We start from the raw sequence: 26,565 nt of genomic DNA on the forward strand, positions 1-26,565 counted from the left end.
ACAAAGTACAAATGCTAATAAGAGCTACGGCAATCAGGCACTGCAGCTGTAATAACCTCCATATTCACAGAGAACAGCTATCAGAATGTTCAGACTATGTCTCCGATGTATAGACGAGGGGGTGCTAGCTTGAGTGAACAAAATTCAACAATAGTAGCCACTTAGAAAAAAAGCTGCACAATTTTGATTGCCAGCAGGACAATCTTTATTTTCTGTGTCAACCAGCATGACATGTAAGTCATTGAACGTGCGCGGAACGAGAGGCAGAGCTCTCAGCTGCGGGGGTGTATCACAGGATGACGTACAAAGTACAATTGGTGATGCAAAAAACAAGCCCTCATATGTCTTTAGATGGAAAAATAAAAGAGGCCAGGAGGAAAAAACAAAACCTCCAAAAAAAATTGTCTCAGTCCTAAAAGGGTTAAGGGTGCAGATAATTTTGGCCTTTGACACAAAGGCCCATTTTATGTGTTAATAACTCTTATTCAAGTGACTCTAAGACAGTTTTCTTTGTGACTTTGTTACTTATACATTTTGGTTGATACCTTCAGAAATCGTTTGTGAAATACTCCATAATTTAGTGACATTATTTAAAGCTATTGCATATTTTGGAAGTGTCACGATCACACCCTATCGGTCCAGCCAGGACATCAGAGAGAGTGTGATGGTGCAAGGGTTAAAGCCGCCAGACCTCTGGGTATCCACTACAAGTCCCAGCAAGTCACCAAATTAACCCTTAGATAAACGTGTTTCACCAGAGCTTCCTTCAGAAAGGTGAGCTCATATATTTAGAGATCAAAGACCAGAGCTGATTAATTAAACATTTAATCTGATAAAAGGTATCACAGTGCTGACTATATAAAAATACAGAAACAAATGACATACAGTTACAAAAATATATAAAACAGTTTAGCAAGTTCAGAAAGCAAAAATGAAGTTCTTACAGCGTAATAGTATAGCAGTCCATGAGAGTTGGTCTCCAGCTGTTCTTAGGATGGTGTTGTCAGCTTGGGGCACAGATCTTAACAACTGACTCTAGCATTGTTACATATTATATATCTCCTTTTTGGAGGGACTCCATTCCCCCCCTCCCCTCTGGTCCCACCAGGGGGGGGGGGCATCTCTTATCCCATATATGGGACCAGAGACCCCTTACATCCTGCTACTTCAAAGAAACTCCTGACTTCAAAAAGAGGAAAACAGACAGGCCCCAATTGACTGCAATACACAAAAATAAAGGATACACTGTCTGAATGACCCCTCACCCCCCAGGTCTTAGTTTATACATAGATGCAATTATAAAACACATGTATGTTTCCATAATCAGGCCTTGGGCCTGACAGGAAGTTTTAAATTTCTGCATTTAAGAAATTCATACCACATACATTGGTAAATAAATCATATTTACATTGTCTACTTTATGTTGGCATAACTTGAAAAATTGTCCTTTTTCTTTTTTAGAATATTAAATGCCTTACATATACACTGTCAAAAACTTTTCATATGTTGTACATTTTGGCAAAACATTAACCTTTCTAAAATACTGTATAAGAAAATGTATTATTTCCTTTTGATAGAAATCATGGCTTAAAAACATCACTATGGGTCCCCCCTACCATTCAGAACATAATTCTATCCAGCCGCAGCATCATTTTTGTCTAAGCTGAAGCACAGACAGGGGCAAAGTCTAGTAAGTAAGAGTGTCCTATCAGACTTGCAGCATTAAGGGTGCGTTCCCACAGGGCGTATACGCAGCGTATTTGACGCTGCGCAAAATGTATGGCAGCAGCGGGAAATACGCTGCGTATCCCTTGCTCACTATACACACAGGGCTTTGCGGCGACAGCCCTATGTGTGTAGTGAGTTTTGGAGGCGGGGCCGTGTGCCGGCGTATCTGTGACGCGCGGCCCCGCCTCCAAAACTCACTACACAAATAGGGCTGTCGCCGGAAAGCCCTGTGTGTATAGTGAGCAAGGGATACGCAGCGTATTTCCCGCTGCTGCCATAAATTTTGCGCAGCGTCAAATACGCTGCGTATACGCCCTGTGGGAACGCACCCTAAAACAGAAAGGATGGGGTTACAGAGCAGCCTGCAGCGATTGAATGGAGAAATCCAGCACTGCACAGAAAACTCAGCAGTAAGATGTGTCAAGCACAGTGAGGCCAAGAGACAGACCTGCCCCTTCAAAGCACAGTATGAAAAACCAAATGAGAAACAGAAAGAAGGTTTTTTTTGTGGGATATCAAAGGTACTTTTTAAATGTTTAGCAGCAAAATTTTAATTCTGATGTAAATGTGAGACCAATTCATTTTTACCCAGTTGTGCAGGGGACTTGTTTTTTTTTTGTGGGATGAGCTGTCATTTTATTGCTACCAATTTTTGTGGTACATACCACTTTTTGATCATTTTATTTAAATGATTTATAATTATTTTTTTTTATTACAGTGTTCATCGTATCTGCTAAATAACATATCCAATTTGTAGTATGGGTTGTTAAGAGTGCAATGATACTCATTATGTATGTTGTTTTTTTATTTTTTCGTTTTATAGGAGGAGGGTGACTTATTATTATTTCTGAAGCAGTGATAGTGTCATTGCTAGTATAGTACACAAGCAGCACATCTGTACTGCTGTGTACTATACACTCCTAGTAAAGCGCCAACAGCCTGTGAGACAAAGTCTGATTTGGCCTCCAGCTGCCATGGCAACTATCAAAATGCTGGCTGATGGACTACAGGAGGATCCCCCTCTCGCTGTCAGCCTTGTAAATGCAGAAGTCACAGTGTAAACTGCTGGAAGCGAAGCATCACTCCATTCCTGACAGTTGCGGCAGGAACCCATCTGTGTATGACAGCCGGCTTCTGCGCTCGATCCTGTGGGCTCAGCTTCTGAACACATGAACACAGATATGCATGTTACAGAGCGTTTCTGAAATTATAGTAGGTAGGGGTTAATTTTGTCACTTCTACAGGACTGTCCCATTTACCTGTCCAGCAGCCTATGTTGTTGTAGGGCATGAATTCCTAGGCTGAGTTCATACACAGTATTTTTGCCAAAACCAGGAGAGGAGCTGATAATGGAAAGATTAAATCACAGAAGCAATCCGAGAGGTTGCTATGGGTAACTGCACCACCCTTTCTCTATACAGGTTTTGATAAATCTCCCCCTATGTGTTAACCCATCCCATGGCTATGTTCACATGCTGGAATCTCTGAATGGAAAATATTTGTGCGGACATTCCACAATATGCAGGCTTTGTTAAAACATGCCGGCGTTAGGACCGCACAAGAATGTGCCTCCTCATAGACGGCTATGCATTACGTGCAGAGTCTGCAGAAAGCATGAGCGTGTTCATTCTTTCTGCAGACACAGAATTTGGAATTTCCATGCCGGAAACATCTGGCACGGAAATTCTGCCATGTACACAGCGCCACAGAATCCTGTTGAATTCAATGGGACTCTGCATGCTGCGGAATCTATGTGCTGAATTCCAATGCGGAAATTTGGCACGGAAATTCCGAACTGTGAACATGGCCTATGGGTTTATTAATATTGCAGCTAAACAAAACAGATTTGCTACAACTTTGTAAAAGTTGTTACATAACAAAATTCTTCGTATTACTTTAATTTGTTAATAGACTCTTAAAGGCACAGGAGTGCTAATGACTTTTATATTTTTCAACAGCTGATGCTACATTTGTCTGTTTTTACACCGCAGTTTTGAGAAAAGTGAACAGCAGGAACTTTTCTAAAACTGGAAGAAATGTAATCGCCTGCACTATTTTGATGAATTCATTTATAAGCAGTGTCCTGGAAGCAAAACATTGGAGAAAGAAATTGAAGACCAGCAAACCTTCTCTTAAAGGGGTATTCTATGGGGTTGATTTTTATGTATAAATAGGCTTAGTCTGCTTAAAAATAGAAAAAAAACTATACTTTCTTGTGATTGTATCTGCACAATGAATGGTATCCAGCCTCACTCTCTCACTGGTCCTTGGCCCCAAGTTACACATAAAATTTGAATATCCCAATGTTTATCTTATTACTAGATATATATTGCCAAACATTATTATTATTGACTCTTCTAATCACATTAACTGTTCTTCTTATGTTTTTAAAAAGTGAATATTTTGAACACTTAAAATGTTATTTTACCTATTCCTCCTGATGTACCAATACGGATAACAGTGACATCAGTGCATTTGGAATGATACAGTAATTTGATAAGTTCATGAAGCATAATGGAAATAGATGGAATACCCATACCATGCTGAAAAAGAAAATCAAGGTAAATGTTAAAACAAAGTCATCATATAGATGAAAAAAAAATAATAACCCATAGATTTTAGTACAAGAAAAGTTATGTTAAACAATAATTAAATGTCCATTATTTCTACCCTAGACAATCCTTTTTCATAAATCCCATAAAGGGTAATTTGTGAAACTGAGTCAAAATGTGTGCAATTAAAAATTAGTTCTATTCAACTGAATGGAGTCTTTTTGGTGACAAGCACATGTATTACTGCAAACCACAGTCAGAATAAATCAGCACTCTCCCACTAATAATTTATGCTAAAAATTTGTTATAAATGTTTCTTATACTGGAAAACATTAATTTTTAAATCAACTAATGCCAGAAAGTTAAACAGATTTGTAAATTATTTCTATTTAAAAATCTTAATCCTTCCAGTACTTATCAGCTACAGGAAGTTCATTTATTTTTGAATTTCCTTTCTGGCTGACCACAGTGCTTTCTGCTGAAACCTCTGTCCATTTTATGAAATGTGGAGAGTAGGAGCAAATTCCCATAGCAAACCTCTCCTGCATTGGTATCAGTTGATTTATAAAAATGTTTTCCAACGGAGTACCCTTTTAAAGGAAATCTGTCACCTGTGCTAATCTGTCGGCAGAGGCGCGCAGGGGGGGAAGGGAAGCCTGCGTGCGCACTGCGCACACAGCGTCCTCCTGCGTGACCCTCCCTCTCCCCTCCCCCTTGCGGCGCAGTGAGCCGAAAATGGTGCCCGACGGCGGAGCGAGCTGCATTTGCGCCAGACTGCCGTGGAATTGCTAGCTGCGCGGGCCGATGTGAGGTGAGATTTCCACCCCCTGTTACCCCTTCTCAACTCTGTCCAAACCCCCCCCCACCGTCACCCAGGTCCACCCTCTGCACCCCACCCCCCCCGTCACACATGTCCACCCCCCATTTCATCCATGTCCGCCTCGTCTACCTCCCTGTCCATCCCTGTCACCCATGTTCTACCCCCCCTGTCACCCATATCTAGCCCCCCTCAAACCCCCGCCAGCCCAGTGTTTCCCAAACAGGGTGCCTCCAGCTGTTGCAAACCTACAACTCCCAGCATGCCCGGACAGCCTAAGTCTGTCCAGGCATGATGGGAGTTGTAGTTTTGCAACAGCTGGAGGCAACCTGGTTGGGAAACACCGATCCAGTCCATACCATGTCCGTAATAATGTTATAATAACATGTCCACCCTCCTGTCACCCATGTCCACCCCCCTGTCACCCCTGTTCACCCCCCGTCATCCCTGTTCACCCCCCGTCACTCCTGTTCACCCTTCTGTCATCTCTGTCACGCATGTCCCCCCCTGTCACCCATGTCCACTCCCCTGTCACCCATGTTCACCCCCCTGTCACCCATGTCCACTCCCCTGTCACCCATGTTCACCCTCCTGTCACCCATGTTCACCCTCCTGTCACCCATGTCCACCCCCCTGTCACCCATGTCCACCCCCTGTCACCCATGTCCACCCCCCTGTCACCCATGTTCACCCTCCTGTCACCCATGTTCACCCTCCTGTCACCCATGTCCACTCCCCTGTCACCCATGTCCACCCCCCCTGTCATCCCTGTTCACCCCCCTGTCACCCCTGTTCACCCCCCCTGTCACCCATGTTCACCCTCCCCTGTCACCCCTGTTCACCCTCTGTCACCCGTGTCCACCCCCCTGTCACCCGTGTTCACCCCCTGTCACCCATGTTCACCCCCCTGTCATCCATGTCCACCCCCCTGTCATCCATGTCCACCCCCCTGTCACCCATGTCCACCCTCCTGTCACCCATGTCCATCCTCCTGTCACCCATGTCCATCCCCTGTCACCCCTGGTCACCCTCCTGTCACCCATGTTCACCCTCCTGTCACCCATGTTCACCCTCCTGTCATCCCTGTCACCCATGTTCACCCCCCTTTCACCCATGTCCACTCCCCTGTCAACCATGTTCACCCCTCTGTCATCCATGTCCACTCCCGTCACCCATGTTCACCCTCCTGTCACCCATGTCCACCCCCCTGTCACCCATGTTCACCCTCCTGTCACCCATGTTCACCCTCCTGTCACCCATGTCCACTCCCCTGTCACCCATGTTCACCCCCCTGTCACCCCTGTTCACCCTCTGTTACCCATGTTCACCCCCTGTCACCCATGTTCACCCTCCTGTCACCCATGTCCACCCCCCCTGTCATCCATGTCCACCCCCCTGTCACCCATGTTCACCCTCCTGTCACCCATGTTCACCCTCCTGTCGCCCATGTCCACCCCCCCTGTCACCCATGTCCACCCCGTCACCCATGTTCATCTTTCTATCACCCATGTTCACCCTCCTGTCACCCATGTTCACCCTCCTGTCACCCATGTCCTCCCCCTGTCACCCATGTCCACTCCCCTGTCACCCATGTTCACCCTCCTGTCATCCCTGTCACCCATGTCCTCCCCCTGTCACCCATGTTCACCCCCCTGTCACCTATGTTCACTCCCCTGTCACCCATGTTCACCCCCTGTCATCCATGTCCACTCCACTGTCACCCATGTTCACCCTGTCACCTATGTCCACCCCCCGTCATCCATGTCCACCCCCCTGTCACCCATGTCCACCCTCCTGTCACCCATGTCCATCCTCCTGTCACCCATGTCCATCCCCTGTCACCCCTGGTCACCCTCCTGTCACCCATGTTCACCCTCCTGTCACCCATGTTCACCCTCCTGTCACCCATGTTACCCATGTTCACCCCCCTGTCACCCATGTCCACTTCCCTGTCACCCATGTCCACCCCTCTGTTATCCATGTCCACTCCCCTGTCACCCATGTTCACCCTCCTGTCACCCATGTCCATCCCTCTGTCATCCATGTCCACCCCCATGTCACCCATGTTCACCCTCCTGTCACCCATGTTCACCCTTCTGTCACCCATGTTCACCCTCCTGTTGCCCATGTCCACCCCCTGTCACCCATGTTCATCCTCCTGTAACCCATGTTCACCCTCCTGTCACCCATGTCCTCCCCCTGTCACCCATGTTCACCCTCCTGTCATCCCTGTCACCCATGTCCTCCCCGTCACCCATGTTCACCCCCCTGTCACCTATGTCCACTCCCCTGTCACCCATGTTCACCCCCTGTCATCCCTGTTTGCCCATGTCCTCCCCCCTGTCACCCATGTCCTCCCCCCTGTCACCCATGTCCCCCCCTGTCACCCATGTCCACCCCCCTGTCACCGATGTCCTCCCCCCTGTCACCCATGCCCCCCCCCTGTCACCCATGTCCACTCCCCTGTCACCCATGTTCACCCCTCTGTCATCCATGTCCACTCCCCTGTCACCCATGTTCACCCTCCTGTCACCCATGTCCACTCCCCTGTCACCCATGTCCACCCCCCTGTCACCCATGTTCACCCTCTTGTCACCCATGTTCACCCTCCTGTCAACCATGTCCACTCCCCTGTCACCCATATTCACCCTCCTGTCACCCATGTCCACCCCCCTGTCATCCCTGTTCACTCTTGTACCCCCTTGTCACCCTTGTCCACCCCTCTGACCCCCTGTCTCCCATGTCCATCCTCCTGTCATCCATGTCCACCCCCCATCCAACCCTGTGTCACCCCTGTCACGCATGTTCACCCTCCATTGTCCACCCCCCTGACCACATCCTTGTCACCCATGTCCACCCCCTATTCACCCCTCTGTCACCTCTGTCCACCCCTCTGTTACCACCTTGTCACTCCTGTCCACCCCTCTGTCACCACCCATGTTTACTCTTCTACACCCATCTGTCCATCTGTCACCCATGTCCACCTCCCTACACCCCTCTGTACACTCCTCTACACCCCTCTGTCACCCATGTACAATCCTCTACACCCCTCTGTCACCCATGTACACTCCTCTACACCCCTCTGTCACCCATGTACACTCCTCTACAACCCTCTGTCACCCATGTACACTCCTCTACACTCCTCTGTCACCCATGTACACCCCTCTGTCACCCATGTACACTCCTCTACACCCCTCTGTCACCCATGTACACCACTCTGTCACCCATGTACACTCCTCTACACCCCTCTGTCACCCATGTACACTCCTCTATACCCCTCTGTCACCCATGTACACTCCTCTACACCCCTCTGTCACCCATGTACACTCCTATACACCCCTCTGTCACCCATGTACACTCCTCTACACCCCTCTGTCACCCATGTACACTCCTCTACACCCCTCTGTCACCCATGTACACTCCTCTACACCCCTCTGTCACCCATGTACACTCCTCTACACCCCTCTGTCACCCATGTACACTCCTCTACACCCCTCTGTCACCCATGTACACTCCTCTACACCCCTCTGTCACCCATGTACACTCCTTTACACCCTCTGTCACCCATGTACACCCCTCTTTCATCCATGTACACTCCTCTACACCCCTCTGTCACCCATGTACACTCCTCTACACCCCTCTGTCACCCATGTACACTCCTCTACACCCCTCTGTCACCCATGTACACTCCTCTACACCCTCTCTCACCCATATACACCCCTCTGTCACCCATGTACACTCCTCTACACCCTCTGTTACCCATATACACCCCTCTGTCACCCATGTACACTCCTCTACACCCCTTTGTCACCATTGTACACTCCTCTACACCCCTCTGTCACCCATGTACACCCCTCTTTCATCCATGTACACTCCTCTACACCCCTCTGTCACCCATGTACACTCCTCTCTCACCCCTCTGTCACCCATGTACACTCCTCTACACCCTCTCTCACCCATATACACCCCTCTGTCACCCATGTACACTCCTCTACACCCCTCTGTCACCCATGCACACTCCTCTACACCCCTCTGTCACCCATGTACACTCCTCTACACCCCTCTGTCACCCATGTACACTCCTCTACACCCTCTCTCACCCATATACACCCCTCTGTCACCCATGTACACTCCTCTTCACCCTGTCACCCATGTACACCCCTCTGTCACCCATGTACACTTCTCTACACCCCTCTGTCACCCATGTACACTCCTCTACACCCTCTATCACCCATATACACCCCTCTGTCACCCATGCACACTCCTCTACACCCCTCTGTCACCCATGTACACTCCTCTACACCCTCTATCACCCATATACACCCCTCTGTCACCCATGTACACTCCTCTACACCCCTCTGTCACCCATGTACACTCCTCTACACCCCTCTGTCACCCATGTACACTCCTCTACACCCTCTATCACCCATATACACCCCTCTGTCACCCATGTACACTCCTCTACACCCCTCTGTCACCCATGTACACTCCTCTACACCCCTCTGTCACCCATGTACACTCCTCTACACCCTCTGTCGCCCATGTACACCCCTCTTTCATCCATGTACACTCCTCTACACCCCTCTGTCACCCATGTACACTCCTCTACACCCCTCTGGCACCCATGTACACTCCTCTACACCCCTCTGTCACCCATGTACACCCCTCTTTCATCCATGTACACTCCACTACACCCCTCTGTCACCCATGTACACTCCTCCTCACCCCTCTGTCGCCCATGTACAGTCCTCTATACCCCTCTGTCACTCATTTACACTCCTCTATACCCCTCTGTCACCCATGTACACTCCTCTATACCCCTCTGTCACCCATGTACACACCTCTACACCCCTGTCACCCATGTACACTCCTCTACACCCCTCTGTCACCCATGTACACTCCTCTACACCCCTCTGTCACCCATATACACTTTTCTACACCCCTCTGTCACCCATGGAAAAAAAAAGTTTGGCGCCTAATAGGTTTGTTTTGCAGGTTTAACAGTGAAGAATTGTGGGTGGAAGAAATTGTCATGATGGCCCAGACCAAATGGAGAAGAGAAGGCAACGAAGCAAATTAGAGAAGACGTCATTGGTGAGTTGCTGTATAAAGCAGCACTTTAAACTACATACCCACTGATAAGATATATCTATATATGATAGATATAGTGCATTGCGGTTTTTTTTTATCGCACTTGGGTGGCCTCAGATATATTTTTGCCTAAGGCCTCAAAAAGTCTAGAGCCGCCTCTGTCTGTCGGTACAACAGTACTCACCGTGTCCCGTTCCGTGTATCATCGGTATTCTCCTCCGTTAGCTCCGCTCCAGACACTGGTTTGGGACATGGGCGAAGTTTAGTGACGTCACCGCTGCTGCTCCCTGCTGGGTCCCGCTGTCGTCGGTGACGTCAGTAAGCTCCGCCCGTGCCTCAAGCAGGGTGCTCGGAGCGGAGCTAACGGAGGTGATTACCGAAGATCTCTACCTCGGAATGGGACAAGGTGAGTACCGTTGTCATCAGTGTCACCTGCACTATCTGTCAGTACCAGCAGGTTAGTGCAGGTGACACTGGTGAAAGATTTCCTTTAAGCAATGGTCATGTGACATTATGTTAATACATTGAAAGGGTACTACAAAATGTACTACAAAATGATTCCTTAGTCTGTTGCAGTTGTATAGTTATGCAACATTGCAAATTACTTATATTTAACGTGAATTTCAGTATTTTTTTTTGTACTGCTCTCCCAGTATCGCCAGTGTGGTAAAGTTTACAGTGAGATGGCAGTAATCTGTGAGACACATGCATGTCAGGGTCACTGTCAATGCTTTCTGCTGGATTTTATGCAGTTTTAGGCTATATCTTATAACAGGGAAAAAAATTGTTCTGAAGAGAGGAGTCAGCTTGTGGTTGTCTTGTTTTTCTGCACATGCTGCGACTTGTAATTTAGTTCTTTAGAATAACCTGTATTTTATATAGATGCATGCAGTCTGCTTTTATATACAGTGATAAAATGTCACAAGGTTGTAGGATATAGCCTCAAACTGCAAAGAATCCTGCAGAAAGCAAAGACAGCGATCTAACGCGCATGCGTAACTGGAATGTTGCAGTAAACTTTTTCACACTGGAACCATTCTGTGACAATATTTAACCTACTATGGTCATCCCAGGGGAATTGGCAAGCTCCCATCCGCTCGTTCAGGCCAGCCCCCTGAGATGATGATAGCTTTGATGACTCGAGCAAGCTAACCATAGAACTTGCCTGGAGGTTTTTTTGTGTGGGGCGAGTTAACATTATAGGAGAAGGTAATGAAGAAAGACTTGGGTGGCTGTGAGGGCCAAAGACTAGAATAGGGTCCACAAGGCATCATGGACATTGTAGACCTTGGGCATCAAATCAGGAAGTGCTGGGATCTTGAACAGGTGAAGAGCGGGTCTCCATGGGCGCACAGATTTTGTAATTTCAAAATGAAAGCAACATAGGCAGCAAGGTAATAGAACATACCAATTCCCCCTTAATATTTTTTTTATTCACTGCTGGATTACCCCTTTAAGCATCTTGTGCATACTCTAAACATAGCCATTGGACATCTATACACCTAAGGCTAATTTTTAACTTGTTTTTTTTGGGGCGTTTATTCCTGTGTAAAAAATGGCAGCAAAAATGCCATTGCGTTTTGCGATTTTTCTGGTGTTTTTGCCTTTGTGTGGAAATTGCATTAGGGATGGAAAAAATATTTTTTAGATCTAAATTTTTATAAATTTTTAAACAGGGACCAATTTAATTAACCAGTGTAAGCGGGCAGAGACCTAAAAATGAAGCCGACAATATACATTTTTTTTATAAAGGGGCAATTTAATTGTAAAAATTATATATTTTTTTTAAATTAAATTTGTGAAACTTTTTATTAGTAATAAATTTTAATTATGTGATTAATAAAGTGTGTGTGTTTTTTTCTTTTTTCTTTCTTCAATTTTTTAGGTACTGCTACTACTTCCAGCATAGAACAGACTGTTGCATGCTGGGAGTAGTAGTACCTGTACTAATAGACAGATCCCCCCAGGTGTCACTTCTGACATCTGTTGCGATCCTCCTGTATAATCTATAGAAGCGGGTGGCATGGTCGCACTTATACGCTCCCCTGCCTGGCACTATACTTCTTTGAGATGTGAAGTTGTCTTCACCTCACAGATTCATATTTGCTGCTTAGAGCGGTGATTGGCCAGATGGTGTTGGCCAATCACAGCTCTCAGCGGCATATACGAATCTGTGATGTGAAGATAACTTCACATTACAGAATGATACAGTGCGGGAAGGGGACCAGAGAAGTGCGGGCATGCTGCCCGCTTCTATAGCTTGTACAGGAGGATTGCAACGGGTGTCAGAAGTGACACCCGGTGGATCTGTCAATTAGTACAGGTACTACTACTCTTAGCATGGAACAGTCTGTTCCATGTTGGGAGTAGTAGTACCTAAAAAATGTAAAGAAACAAAGAAAAAAGTAAAAAACACACACTTTATTAAACACATAATTAAATACATTACTAATAATAAGTTTCACAAAATTAACTATAAAAAAATACATAATTGTTACATTTAAATTGCCCCTTTATACATTTTTAGTATTGTCGGCTACATTTTTATGTCTCTGCTGCCCACATAAATTGGTCCCTGTTTAAAAAGTTATAAAAATTTTGTTCTAAAAAATATAAATTTCGTTAAATACAATTTTTTCCATCCCTACTGTACAATTTTTTTTTTTCAAAAGGTAACCTACGAAATTTAATTAAAAAAAAAAGGTATCTCCATCTATTTTTTGGATCGCTAACGTCCAAAAAAAGAATAAAAACCACTTGCAAAAACGCCAAAGTTAACCTATTAAGGAAGCAGGGCCTGTATGCCCTGCGCCCGGTCCCGGTCGGTCCCAGCGGCTAATGATAGCCGTGACCCTGGGCTAATAGGGTTGTGCCGCACACTATTAACCCTTTAGATGCGGCTTTCGAAGTTGATCACGGCATCTAAAATGAAAGTAAAAGCTGCTCGGCAGCTCAGTCGGGCTGACCGGGACCATCGTGTCCCGATCAGCTAGAATGCGAGGGGAGGTCCCCTTACCTGTCTCCGTTGTGTCCAATCGGCGATTGATTGCTCCAAGCCTGAAATCCAGGCTTGAGCAATCAACCCCCGATTACACTGATCTTTGCCGTGTCAATGCATGGCAATGATCTATGTATGAGATTGGTATTTGCAGTGAAATAGCCACCAGGGGGGCTATAACACTACAAAAAAAAAGTGTAAAAAAAAAAGTTAATAAAGATCATTTAACACCTTCCCTAATAAAAGTAAGAATCACCCCCTTTTCCCATTAAAAAAAAAAACTTTGTAAATAAAAATATGTGGAAATGTCCAAACTATAAAAACATATCATTAATTAAACCACACGGTCAATGGCGTACACACTAAAAAATTCCAAAGTCCAAAATAGCGTCTTTTTGGTCACTTTTTATATCATGAAAAAATGAATAAAAAGCGATTTAAAAAGTCCGATCAATATAAAAATGGTACCGATAAAAACTTCAGATCATGGCGCAAAAAATTTGCCCTTATACTGGCCTGTAGATATTTTGGTAGAATGATTAATGTCACTGCAAAGTAGAATTAGTGGTGCAAAAAATAAGCCATAATATGGAATTTTAGGTGCAAAATTGAAAGCGTTATGATTTTTAGAATGTGATGAGGAAAAAATTAAAATGCAAAATATATGAGAAACCCTGCGTCCTTAAGGGGTGTTTTTCGTGGCGTTTTTTTCACTCCCATAGACTTTTATGGGAGAAAAATGACAAGATTTTCTCGAAAAAACGCAAAAGTCTCAACAGACCCCTGAGGAAGGAGCGAAAGCACGCTCAGGGTCCAGATGCAAATTCAGCTATTAACATGGGTGAGTGACCACTTATCTTAACATTTAAGTACAGGGACAACAAGGGACAACAGGGACAACAAGTGACCCCTATATGGGGAGAGGAATATGCCAATTGGTACCTTTCACAATACCTAGTCTCTGATTTCTACCTGATAGTTATGTGATCACTACATATGAATGTTTTATACCCGCTTATATCCAAAATTGTAGCTGCCTTTGTAGTTCTGGCTTGTTTTTGTCTGTAATCCTGGCTGACATCAATACATACTTTTTTGATACTGTTTTTAAAGTGTACTTTAATAAAAGTATTTTTTTATAATTCAAGTGGAAGTCAACTTGGTTTTTTCATATAGTGTAAAAAAGTCTCAACAAGCGGTCATTTTTGAAAAACGACAAGAGAGCCCATAATAGTTGAAAAATGCCAAAAGGATTAAAAAAACGCCAAGTTTTGCAGTTCCCTATTGACTTGCAGCTAACATTGGGAATATGGAATATGGAAACTTAGCCTAAGGGATCCAAAATAAAATGTCCTTTCTGCATTGGCATACCTTTTTTTTTTATACTGGAAAGAAAAAAGCAGCAGACGATGCTTTCCTATAAAGTGGTCCACCACACAAAGAAATATATACCTGTAATATAACTTGCTTTTATGTCTAATGGCAATGTATGTCACACTCCAACTGAGTGTTAACAGAGGCTATGACAGTGTTAAGCCAGACTTCTAAAAATCCACAGACATACAATGGTTGTAAATAAGTAAGTAGATCCTTTGCTCAAACCCTTTAAACACCTAGGGGGAGATTTATCAAAACCTGTGCAGAGGAAAAGTTGCCTAGTTGCCCATAGCAACCAATCAGCTCGCTTCTTTCATTTTTAACATGGCCTCTGCAAAATGAAAGAAGCAATCTGATTGGTTGTTATAGGCAACTGGGCAACTTTTCCTTTGCTTGGGTTTTGATAAATCTCCCCCCTTAGAGATTGATGGAGAGAACATATGCATACTGGTACAATGATATTAGCATTAAAATAAATAACTTACACTGATTGCTAATACTGGTCCTACTTTGTACATGGCATACCGGTCTGTTCCTGCACATATATTGGCAATGTCATCTTTAGGGTCTCCCAGCTTTAATTCTCCAGCAATGTACTGAGCAAACGCCTTCATCCTCCATGAGCTCCCTCCTACACATACAAACTTATAAGACAAAGATAAAGTATATTTAATGATGAAGTATATTCTGAAATCTAGCTTAAGGGTCTATTCACACTTACAGTATCCTGCACATATTTGATGAACAGGATTTGAAGCTGAAGATTTTATGCTGCAGATTTCAATGTAAAATGACTGAACACTGTTATAAATATTGTGCATCAAATATGTTCAGGATACTGTACGTGTGAGTACACCCTTAGGGTGCGTTCTCATTGGGCAAATCACTCTAAATCTCCCCTCGCGAGATTCCGTCTGACAACCGCCGAATAAATACTAATGTCGGCTGTAGGACACTGCAGCACTGCGCCATCACCACCGACAGCTATGCAGTGCTTGCGGAATTCCGCACAAAGAATTAACATGTTTATTCTCTGTGCGGAACAATTTCAGTGGCGTAATTGTCTGCCGCTAAAACTGCTCAGTGTGAACAGGTCTTGCAGAAGACCCATTCACACTGGTGTTAAAGTTCACTGTGAGTAATTCTGCGGGAATTATGTAGTGTGAACACACCGTTAGGCTCATAAATTATACTGGTAGCCATGTGGCACTCCCTCGCCATTGCAATAGATTTTGCTCACCTTAACATCACCAAACAAAGCTGGGAAATCGTGTGTACTGGTTCCAAGATCAAAGTGGTATAATATGTCTTCTTTCATTTTCTCCAGGTGAGGATTGGAAAGGTGAATGGGCCCTTCTCTATGAAACAAAAAAGAAATACTATTGCTTATACTATAATATTATTAATATTGTATCAGAGATTGTTTGCAAGTACCAATATAATACTGGCCCATCAGCAATATTCTAGCAATGTAATTTGTTACATCCCAGTTTTATTCATACACTGTGAACCCTTTCTTTAGGGGCAGCTGGGGAGTCTCTCCTGTGTTTCAGACTCTGTGAACTAAAGGATTACATCAGCATCTCTCCACTAAGCTCCACTTTACTTGTTCCTCTGTATGTATATCCATGCATTAGGCTAAGTTTCTACTTTTTTTTTTTTTTTTTGTGAAAAACTCCAATTCTGCCGCGTGGCGTTTTTTCGGCCAAAAAACGCTGCAGCCAGATGTTAGCTGAAATCAATGAGAAATCACTAAATTATTATTCCACTTGGCGTTTTTCACTTTGGCATTTTTTTAAATCCTTTTTGCGTTTTTTCACTCTTTTATGGGCGTTTTTCAGCTCCTTGGCGGTTTTCCAAAATGGCAGCATGTTGAGCTGCTGGCGTTTTGTTTAGTCAAAATCGTGGAGTTTTTCTCCCATAAAAGTCTATGGAAGTGAAAAAACGCCAAAAAAACTATATGTGGTTTTTAATTTTGCCATTTTTGCAGGTGGTTTTTATTCTTTTTTGGACTTTAGCAATCCAAAAATGTGATGGAGATACTTTTTTTTAATAAAAAAAATTTCGTAGGGTACCATTAAAAAATAAAAATTAAAAAGATACAGTAGTGAAGGAAAAAAGAAACGAAATGTATCTTTTTTTTATAACAACATTTTTATTAATTTTTAAAACAGGGATCAATTTATGTGGGCGGGAGGGGGACATTAAAATGTAGCCGACAATAATAAAAATGTAGTGTGTGTATGTTTTTCACTTTTTTTCTTTTATTTTTCCTTTTTTTTTATGTAGTACTACTACTCCCAGCATGGAACATACTGTTCCATGATGGGAGTAGTAGTACCAGTACTAATTGACAGATCGCCCGTTGTGATCCTCCTGCATAATGTATAGATGCGGCCGTCCGCTCTTCTATGGTCCCCTGCACTGACGTATATACCTATTCATATTTCCCGCAGAGAGCTGTGATTGGCCAGATGGTTGCAGCAAATCACAGCTCACTGTGGGAAATATGAATATGTGTATTTAAACGTCAGTGCAGGGGACCATAGAAGAGCGGCCGCATCTATACATTATACAGGAGGATCACAGCAGGTGTCAGGAGTGACATCCACTGTGATCTTTCCTTAACTGCAGGTACTAATACTCCCAACATGGAGCACACTCTGCTCCATGCTGTGAGCTGTAGTACCTGCATTAACCCCTTAAGGACCAGGCCATTTTACACCTTAAGGACCGGAGTGTTTTTTGCAATTCTGACCACTGTCACTTTAAACATTTATAACTCTGGAATGCTTTTAGTTATCATTCTGATTCCGAGATTGTTTTTTCGTGACATATTCTACTTTAACTTAGTGGTAAAATTTTATGGTAACTTGCATCCTTTCTTGGTGAAAAATCCCCAAATTTGATGAAAAAAATGAAAATTTTGCATTTTTCTAACTTTGAAGCTCTCTGCTTGTAAGGAAAATGGATATTCCAAATATATTTTTTTTGGGTTCACATATACAATATGTCTACTTTATGTTTGCATCATAAAATTTATGAGTTTTTACTTTTGGAAGACACCAGAGGGCTTCAAAGTTCAGCAGCAATTTTCCAATTTTTCACAAAATTTTCAAACTCGCTATTTTTCAGGGACCAGTTCAGGTTTGAAGTGGATTTGAAGGGTCTTCATATTAGAAATACCCCATAAAAGACCCCATTATAAAAACTACACCCCCCAAAGTATTCAAAATGACATTCAATAAGTGTTTTAACCCTTTAGGTGTTTCACAGGAATAGCATCAAAGTGAAGGAGAAAATTCAAAATCTTCATTTTTTACACTCGCATGTTCTTGTAGACCCAATTTTTGAATTTTTGCAAGGGATAAAAAGGAGAACATTTTTACTTGTATTTGAAACCCAATTTCTCTCGAGTAAGCACATACCTCATATGTCTATGTTAATTGTTCGGCGGGCGCAGTAGAGGGCTCAGAAGGGAAGGAGCGACAAATGGTTTTTGGAAGCCCCTATGGTGCCAGGACAGCAAAAAAAAAAACACATGGCATACCATTTTGGAAACTAGACCCCTCAGGGAACGTAACAAGGGGTAAAGTGAATCTTAATACCCTACAGGTGATTCAAGACTTTTGCATATGTAAAAAAAATATATATATTTTTTACCTAAAATGCTTGGTTTCCCAAAAATTTTACATTTTTAAAAAGGGTAATTGCAGAAAATACCCCCCAAAATTTGAAGCCCAATTTCTCCCGGTACAGAAAACCCCTCGCATGGGGGTGAAAAGTGCTCTGCTGGCGCACTACAGGTCTCAGAAGAGAAGGAGTCACATTTGGCTTTTTTGAAGGAAATTTTGCTCTGGGGGCATGCCGCATTTAGGAAGCCCCTATGGTGCCAGAACAGCAAAAAAAAAACACATGGCATACCATTTTGGAAACTAGACCCCTCGGGGAACGTAACAAGGGGTAATGTGAACCTTAATGCCCTACAGGTGTTTCACGACTTTTGCATATGTAAAAAAAAAAAAAATTTTTTTTACCTAAAATGCTTGTTTTCCCAAAATGTTTACATTTTTAAAAAGGGTAATAGCAGAAAATACCCCCCAAAATTTGAAGCCCAATTTCTCCCGATTCAGAAAACACCCCATATGGGGGTGAAAAGTGCTCTGCTGGCGCACTACAGGTCTCAGAAGAGAAGGAGTCACATTTGGCTTTTTAAAAGCGAATTTTGCTCTGGGGGCATGCCGCATTTAGGAAGCCCCTATGGTGCCAGGACAGCAAAAAAAAAACACATGGCATACCATTTTGGAAACTAGACCCCTCGGGGAACGTAACAAGGGGTAGTTTGAACCTTAATACCCTACAGGTGTTTCACGACTTTTGCATATGTAAAAAAATATATATTTTTTTAACCTAAAATGCTTGTTTTCCCAAAAATTTAACATTTTTAAAAAGGGTAATAGCAGAAAATACCCCCCAAAATTTGTTAGGCAATTTCTCCCGAGTACGGCGATACCCCATATGTGACCCTAAACTGTTGCCTTGAAATACGACAGGGCTCCAAAGTGAGAACGCCATGCGCATTTGAGGCCTAAATTAGGGACTTGCATAGGGGTGGACATAGGGGTATTCTACGCCAGTGATTCCCAAACAGGGTGCCTCCAGCTGTTGTAAAACTCCCAGCATGCCTAGACAGTCAACAGCTACCTGGCAATACTGGGAGTAGTTGTTTTGCAACAGCTGGAGGCTCCGTTTTGGAAACAGTGGCGTACCAGACGTTTTTCATTTTTATTGGGGAGGGGAGGGGGGCTGTGTAGGGGTATGTGTATATGTAGTGTTTTTTACTTTTTATTTTATTTTGTGTTAGTGTAGTGTAGTGTTTTTAGGCTACAGTCGCTACAGTTCACAGTAGTTTCTCGCTGGCAGTTTGAGCTGCGGCAGAAATTTTGCCGCACCTCAAACTTGCAGCCCGATACTTACTGTAATCCTCCGCCCATGTGAGTGTACCCTGTACATTCACATTGGGGGGGGGGGGGAACATCCAGCTGTTGCAAAACTACAACTCCCAGCATGTACGGTCTATCAGTGCATGCTGGGAGTTGTAGTTTTGCAACAGCTGGAGGCACACTGGTTGTGAAACACCGAGTTTGGTAACAAACTCAGTGTTTTGCAACCTGTGTGCCTTCAGCTGTTGCAAAAGCTACAACCCCCAGCATGTACGGACAGCGGAAGGGCATGCTGGGTCTTGTAGTTATGCAACAGCTGGAGGCATACTACTTTGGCTGGGGATGCTGGGGATTGTAGTTATGCAACAGCTGGAGACACACTGGTTTGCTACTTAACTCAGTGTGCCTTCAGCTGTTGCAAAACTACAACTCTCAGCAGTCACCGACAGCCAACGGGCATGCTGGGAGTTGTAGTTATGCAACCACCAGATGCACCACTATAACTCCCAGCATGCACTTTAGCTGATTGTGCAAGCTGGGAGTTGTAGTTACACAACAGCTGAAGGTACACTTTTCCATAGAAAGAATGTGCCTCCAGCTGTTGCAAAACTACAAGTCCCAGCATGCCCATAAGGGAATGCTGGGAGTTGTGGTGGTCTGCCTCCTGCTGTTGCATAACTACAGCTCCCAGCATGCCCTTTTTGCATGCTGGGAGCTGTTGCTAAGCAACAGCAGGAGGCTGTCACTCACCTCCAACGATCCTCGCCGCACAGGTCAGTCCCTCGTCGTCTCCGCCGCCGCCGCCGCTCCTGGGGCCCCGATCCCAACAGGGGCGCCGGGGATCGGGGTCCCCAGCACCCGGGGTGCACGTCCCGCACCCGCTCACGTCCTCCGGAAGAGTGGCGGAGCGGGTTGCGGGAGTGACACCCGCAGCAGGTGCCCTGATTGGTCGGCCGGTAATCCGGCCGACGAATCAGGGCGATCGTGAGGTGGCACCAGTGCAACCTCACCCCTGCTGGCTCTGGCTGTTCGGGGCCGTCTCTGACGGCCCCAATCAGCCAATAATTCCGGGTCACCGGGTCACTGGAGACCCGATTGACCCGGAATCCGCCGCAGATCGCTGGACTGAATTGTCCAGCGATCTGCGGCCATCGCCGACATGGGGGGTCATCATGACCCCCCTGGGCGATATGCCGCGATGCCTGCTGAACGACTTCAGCAGGCATCGGGGACCGGCTCCGTTCCAGATGGTTGCGGGGGGCCGGTAAAACACATGACGTTCTCATACGTCATGTGTCCTTAAGGACTCGGAAATGGAGACGTATGAGAACGTCATGTGTCCTTAAGGGGTTAATAGACAGATCGCAACAGGTGTCAGAAATTACACTTGCTGCGATCTGTCTATTAATGCAGGTACTACAGCTCCAGTATGGAGCATGTTGGGAATAGTAGTGCCTGCAGGTAAGAACAGATCACAGCTAGTATCACTACTGACACCCGATGTGATCATCCTTTCTACTGCAGCGATGGAGCTGCTCTATACAGCGCTCCGTATCTCTGCACTATACTCCGGCCGGCCACTTACTCATTCATACTTCCCTCAGAGAGCGGTGATTGGTTGCAACCATCTGGCCAATGACCACTCTGGGCGGAAAATATGAATGAGTGTTGTTCTATTCACATCACTGGCCAGAGTACAGAACAGAGATGTGAGCGCTGTATAGAGCCGCTCCGCATCTCTGTTATATTATGGATGATTGCATCGGGTGTCACGACTGACACCCGGGGCGATATGTCTATTTGTACAGGTACTACTACTCCCATCATGGAACAGTCTGTTCCATGCTGGGAGCAGTAGTACTACCTAAAAAAAATAAAAAAATATAGAAAAAATGTGAAACACACACACTTTATTAAAAATTTATAAAAATGTAGTTTAAAAAAATAGAAATTTTGTTAAATACATATATTTTCCATCACTACTGCATCCTTTTTTTTTTTTTTTTGGTACCCAACAAATTTTGGGTACCAAAAAACCACTGCCAAGGTGCAATTTCCACACAAATGAAAAAACGGCAGAAAAAACGCCAGACGCAGGAAATTGCACTGGCGTGTTTTCAGGCGTCTTTTCAGGCGTTTTTTTCAACCCAAAAAACACATGACAAAAAAAACAAGTAGAAACTTAGCCTTATGCGCTGCTTATTTAATTTCTGTAGTATCCAAAGGACAAGAAAGAGAAGTTATATAGTTAGCAGAGATATAAAACATTCCTTACACTGTCTGTCTATGCTATATTGTGTCAAACTCTCCTGTGTACTCTACGAAATAAAGCTTCACACTTATCTCTAATGCTTCCTGCTTGTGACAAGATGAAACCTATCCTAAACAGGAGACAGGAGAGACAGACTGAAGCTACATCACATAAGAATACAGGAGATTTATCAAAACCTGTCCAGAGCTAAATTTTCTAAGCTGCCCATGGCAACCAATCAGATTGCTTCTTTCATTCATGAAAAGGCCTGTGTAAAATGAAAGAAGCAACTTTTCCTCTGCATAAATTTTAACACTTGTAGGATATGAAGCAGTGGAATGATGTCGTTCATCCCGTAATCCTGGCGACTTGCGTATAATGTGGCTTCCTCAAAGGACCTGAGCAAACGGCAGGTGTCATGTATGAGCTGCCACTGGTTCACGTTGAAGGTACACACGAGATTAGCCCTATCCGTTTGGATCATCAAGAAATCGGTGACGGCTTTTCTCTGTTCGTACAGTTGGTCCAACATATGGAGGGTGGAATTCCAACGTTTGGCAACGTCACAAATCAGACTATGTTGGGGGATACCATTCTGACGCTGCAGCTCAAGGAGGTGTGCTTTGCGGTGTATGAGTGACTGAAGTGCATGCACAGTTTCCTTGCCATTGTCAGGATGTCTTGCAAATGGGGGGAACACTTCAGGAACTGCTTGACAACCAGATTTCACATGTGTGCCAAATCGAGGCGCATGGGTCACCTTTCCAAGATGTTCTTCCCACTGTCGGTCACCATGGTTCCCATTTCCAGTTTTCGTGGAGTAAGCCATGCTCCAATTTCTTTACGAATGACTGTTAGCAGTTCCTCCCCTGTGTGACTCTTTTCGCCAAGGCAAACCATGTGAAAAACAGAGTGACACTGCTGTGCCTGGCACACATGGTATGCGGAAGGTCCACTGAGACTTGTCCGGGCAGTGGAGGATGAGGACACTGTGGAGGATTAGGAGGCGGAGTCACACACTGTCACAAGACCAACAGGCAGACATTGTGGAGGAGGAAGCGGCATGACCTGTCCAAGTTGGGGTTGTGGCTGTGCGGGAACCAAATTCACCCAGTGAGCAGTAAATGACATGTATTGTCCCTGACCGTAGTAACAGCTCCTGACGTCAGCGCTGCCGACAGGCTCAAGGACTGGCCCACCTTGTCTTCCACAATATTGTGCAGGGCTGGTACTGCCTTCTTCGCAAAGAAATGACGGCTTGGCACTATCCACCTCGGCTCGGCACAAGCCATCAATTCTCTGAAAGGTGTGGAGTCCACCACTTGAAAAAGAAAGGACTGCTGCACCAGCAACTTAGACAGGAGCACATTCAGCTTCTGTGCCATTGGATGCGTGGGCGCATACTGTTGTCACTTGGACATGGCTTCGCGGATGGATTGTTGGCGGAATGGCTGACTAAAAGTGGGAGAAGCAGGAGCATCTGGAGCGACAGAAGGAGGGTATGACACACAGCTCCCTTTAGCTGAGGTGGTGGAGCCTTGGCTGGCTGAAGGAGGGAGCGGCTGGCCACTGGGTGATGCAGCAGGCTGGCCCACTACATCAGAGTCACAGTTCTCCCAGGCCGCTTTATGGTGGCGAAGCATGTGTTGACGCAGGGCCGTGGTGCCAACATTGGAACCCTGGCCACGCTTCACCTTCTGCCGACATATCTTGCATGTGGCTATGTGAACCTCCTCCGGATGCTTGATGAAAAACTGCCACACCACCGAGTAGCTGAGTTTCCCACCAACAGTCCACACTAATTAACTGCTACTGCCGCCGTCTCCAGGAACCCCTATTCCACTACCTCCCGGAAGGTAGGCCGCCACAAAGCAGGTGGTCTCCCCCGGGCACGTTTGGCCCCAGAATTTCCACTTCTGACACCACGCTGACTGCCAACCATGCTACCGCCTTTCTGGCTCAGCTGCTGCCTCAAGGGCAACCTGCAATTCTATTCTCCTGATGATGATGAAGCCCCTTCTGCACCCGGTTCCCAATTGCGATTGGCTTCATGATCATAGAGTTGTGTCTGCACTTCACTGATGTCCTCCTCAGGTTCCTCAACAGTGTCTGTTTCAGGACCCTGAAACCTGGCAACATCACCTCCCACGTCAATCTCCTCATCACTACTTGCCCGCCTAGCGGAGGAACAGCGCATGTCTCCTCCACTTCTTGGCTGGGCAGTAGCTGCTGACTGTCCTCTATTAGATCGTCCTCAGTGAATAGCGGAGCTGAACCCACAGCATAAGATACTTCTGTAGGAGAGGAAACAGCATACGACAGAAGCAATGGGATACTGGGACTGCACACGGGCCATGCCAACTGATGGTTGTGTCTGAGGAACCCACCGACTGTTGACTGGGGGTGTCAGATGTCACTTGTGAGGAAGTAGATGAGCGTGTTAACCAATCGACGACGGCAGATGGGTTGCTGGTCAAGACACGACCGCTAGCTGATAATGGGAGCTCAGGCCTCTCGCTGCGGCTCCTTCTGCCACTCGCCCCTAGTCTGCTGCGACCTCTGCCTTAAGGATTTAGGCCTCTGCCACTCCTCTCTGCACGTCCTGACACTTCTCTGCTTGACATACTTAGTGCGTATATGAGGTTAGTAGAATACGCTTCACTACTCTTAAAACAGTATTTGTCTAGAACAGCAGCAGTTGATTACTTTTGGCTGTCCTTTCACAGTATGTAGGCCCTTGACAGATTAACAGGAACAAAACAGTACACTACTTAGATGTAGGTATGTGGTATGCACTGATAAGGGCAGAAAAATGCTCTACAGTACACTTAAAAAAGTATCTGAGTACAACACCATCTGCTGAGTACTTTTGGCTGGACTTTGACAGTATGTAGGCCCTTGACAGATTAAAGGGGTACTCCGGTGAAAACCTTTTTTTTTTTTTTTTTTTTTTTTTTTATCAACTGGTGCCAGAAAGTTAAACAGATCTGTAAATTACTTCTATTAAAAAATATTAATTCTTCTAGTACTTATTAGGTGCTGAATATGACAGAGGAAATTCTTTTCTTTTTGGAACACAGTGCTGTCTGCTGACATCATGACCACAGTGCTCTCTGCTGACATCTCTGTCCATTTTAGGAATAGTACAGAGCAGCATATGTTTACTATGGGAATTTTCTTCTACTTTGGACAGTTTTTAAGATGGACAGAGATGTCAGCAAAGAGCACATAGAATACTGTGTACAGTACTGGGCACCAGTGTATAAGAAAGATACAGTGGAACTGGAGAGGGTTCAAAGATGGGCAACCAGGGTAATATGGGGAATGGGAGGACTACAGTACCCAGAAAGATTATCAGAATTAGGGTTATTTAGTTTAGAAAAAAGAAGGCTTAGGGGAGACCTAATAACTAAGTATAAATATATCAGGGGACAGTACAGAGATCTTCCCCATGATCTATTTATACCCAGGACTGTATCTATAACAAGGGGGCATCCTCTCCGTTTAGAGGAAAGAAGGTTTCTACACCAGCACAGACGGGGGTTCTTTACTGTAAGAGCAGTGAGACTGTGGGATTCTCTCCCGGAGGAGGTGGTCATGGGGAACTCTGTAAAAGAATTTAAAAGGGTTCTGGATGCATTTTTAGAGAATAAGAACATTGCTGGTTATGTAAATTAGAATTATAGGGACAGAACGTTGATCCAGGGATTTATTCTGACTGCCATATTTGGAGTCGGGAAGGAATATGAGTGTTTTTTTGCCATCCTCTGGATTAACTCATTAGGAACTCATTAGGAATATAGGTTGAACGAGATGGACTGTGGTCTTTTTTCAACCTTATGAACTATGTTACTATGTTACTATTGTCAGTGAGGACAAGCTGGGAGTTGTAGTTTTGATAATGCTAGGGGAGATGTGAGCATACAGCATACTGAGGGAGGGGGTGGAGACCTGCACAGTGAGGCCACGCCCCCTCCCTTTGAGAGGAATTCAGACTAGTGAGTTAAATTAAAAGTGTAATAAAAATAAATAAAGGTGCTAGGCACATGCAAATTAGATGTACAGGGTCAGGATTAGGTACTGAGTGATATATTTAAAAAAAAAATTGTTGGATCTGACAGGTACGCTATAAGGACATTACATCAAAGCTGGATCAGTCTGTAGTGTGGTTTTCCACTTTGATTTTGAGTGTGACTCCATATTCAGACCTCTATGGGTTGATAGATTTGATTTCCATATACAGAGCCTTATACCCTTACCAGCCTGGATCCTGTCTGTAGCTCCGCCCTCTAATGACCTCATCACTAGGGGCGGAGCTACACAGACCCGCGGGGACTGGAGGGAGGTAAGGGGACTTCATCATCTTCTGTATACACTACATACAGCTATCTATAGATAGCTGTATATATTGTATACTGCCCAAAGGGTTAACCTATACTGTCCAGCAGTGTAAGTTAACTCTTTCCTTGCTGGGCTGGCTTAGCGCCCAGCTCAGCAAGGGGTAAGTGAGCCAGCAATGTGTATACTGTATACACATTGCAGGCTCACTGTAAGTTCTCGCTGGGGCAGTAGATATACAATGTTTATATACTGCTCAGCATCAGCTGTTCTCCGGCTCTGTAGCCTTGGGAACAGCTGATCCTGACAGTCACTTCAGGAGGATCGCAGCGGGTGTCAGGAGAAGTGACATCTGCTGTGATTTGTCCCTTACTGCAGGTACTCCTGACACCCGCTGTGATCCTCCTGTATAATGTATAGATGCGGCCGCTCTTCTATGGTCCCTGCACTGACATATATACACAAATTAA

The 26,565-nt window shown here is 45.0% G+C and overlaps 1 protein-coding gene across 4 annotated transcripts in view; it reads right to left on the minus strand.

Annotated features, from left to right (window-relative positions):
• Positions 1-26,565, minus strand: part of UPP1 (uridine phosphorylase 1) — a 113,209-nt gene that overhangs the window by 21,570 nt on the left and 65,074 nt on the right. For all 4 annotated transcript variants that reach the window (XM_056520254.1, XM_056520253.1, XM_056520257.1 and 1 more), the window contains 3 exons: positions 15,804-15,921; positions 15,049-15,207; positions 4,157-4,271 (listed from right to left, as the gene is read on the minus strand). In XM_056520254.1, coding sequence (XP_056376229.1) covers positions 4,157-4,271; positions 15,049-15,207; positions 15,804-15,921 — 392 coding nt within the window. The remainder of the gene's footprint in view (positions 1-4,156; positions 4,272-15,048; positions 15,208-15,803; positions 15,922-26,565) is intronic.

The sequence above is a fragment of the Hyla sarda genome, chromosome 5 (genome assembly GCF_029499605.1).
Source record: "Hyla sarda isolate aHylSar1 chromosome 5, aHylSar1.hap1, whole genome shotgun sequence".
NCBI lineage: Eukaryota > Metazoa > Chordata > Amphibia > Anura > Hylidae > Hyla > Hyla sarda.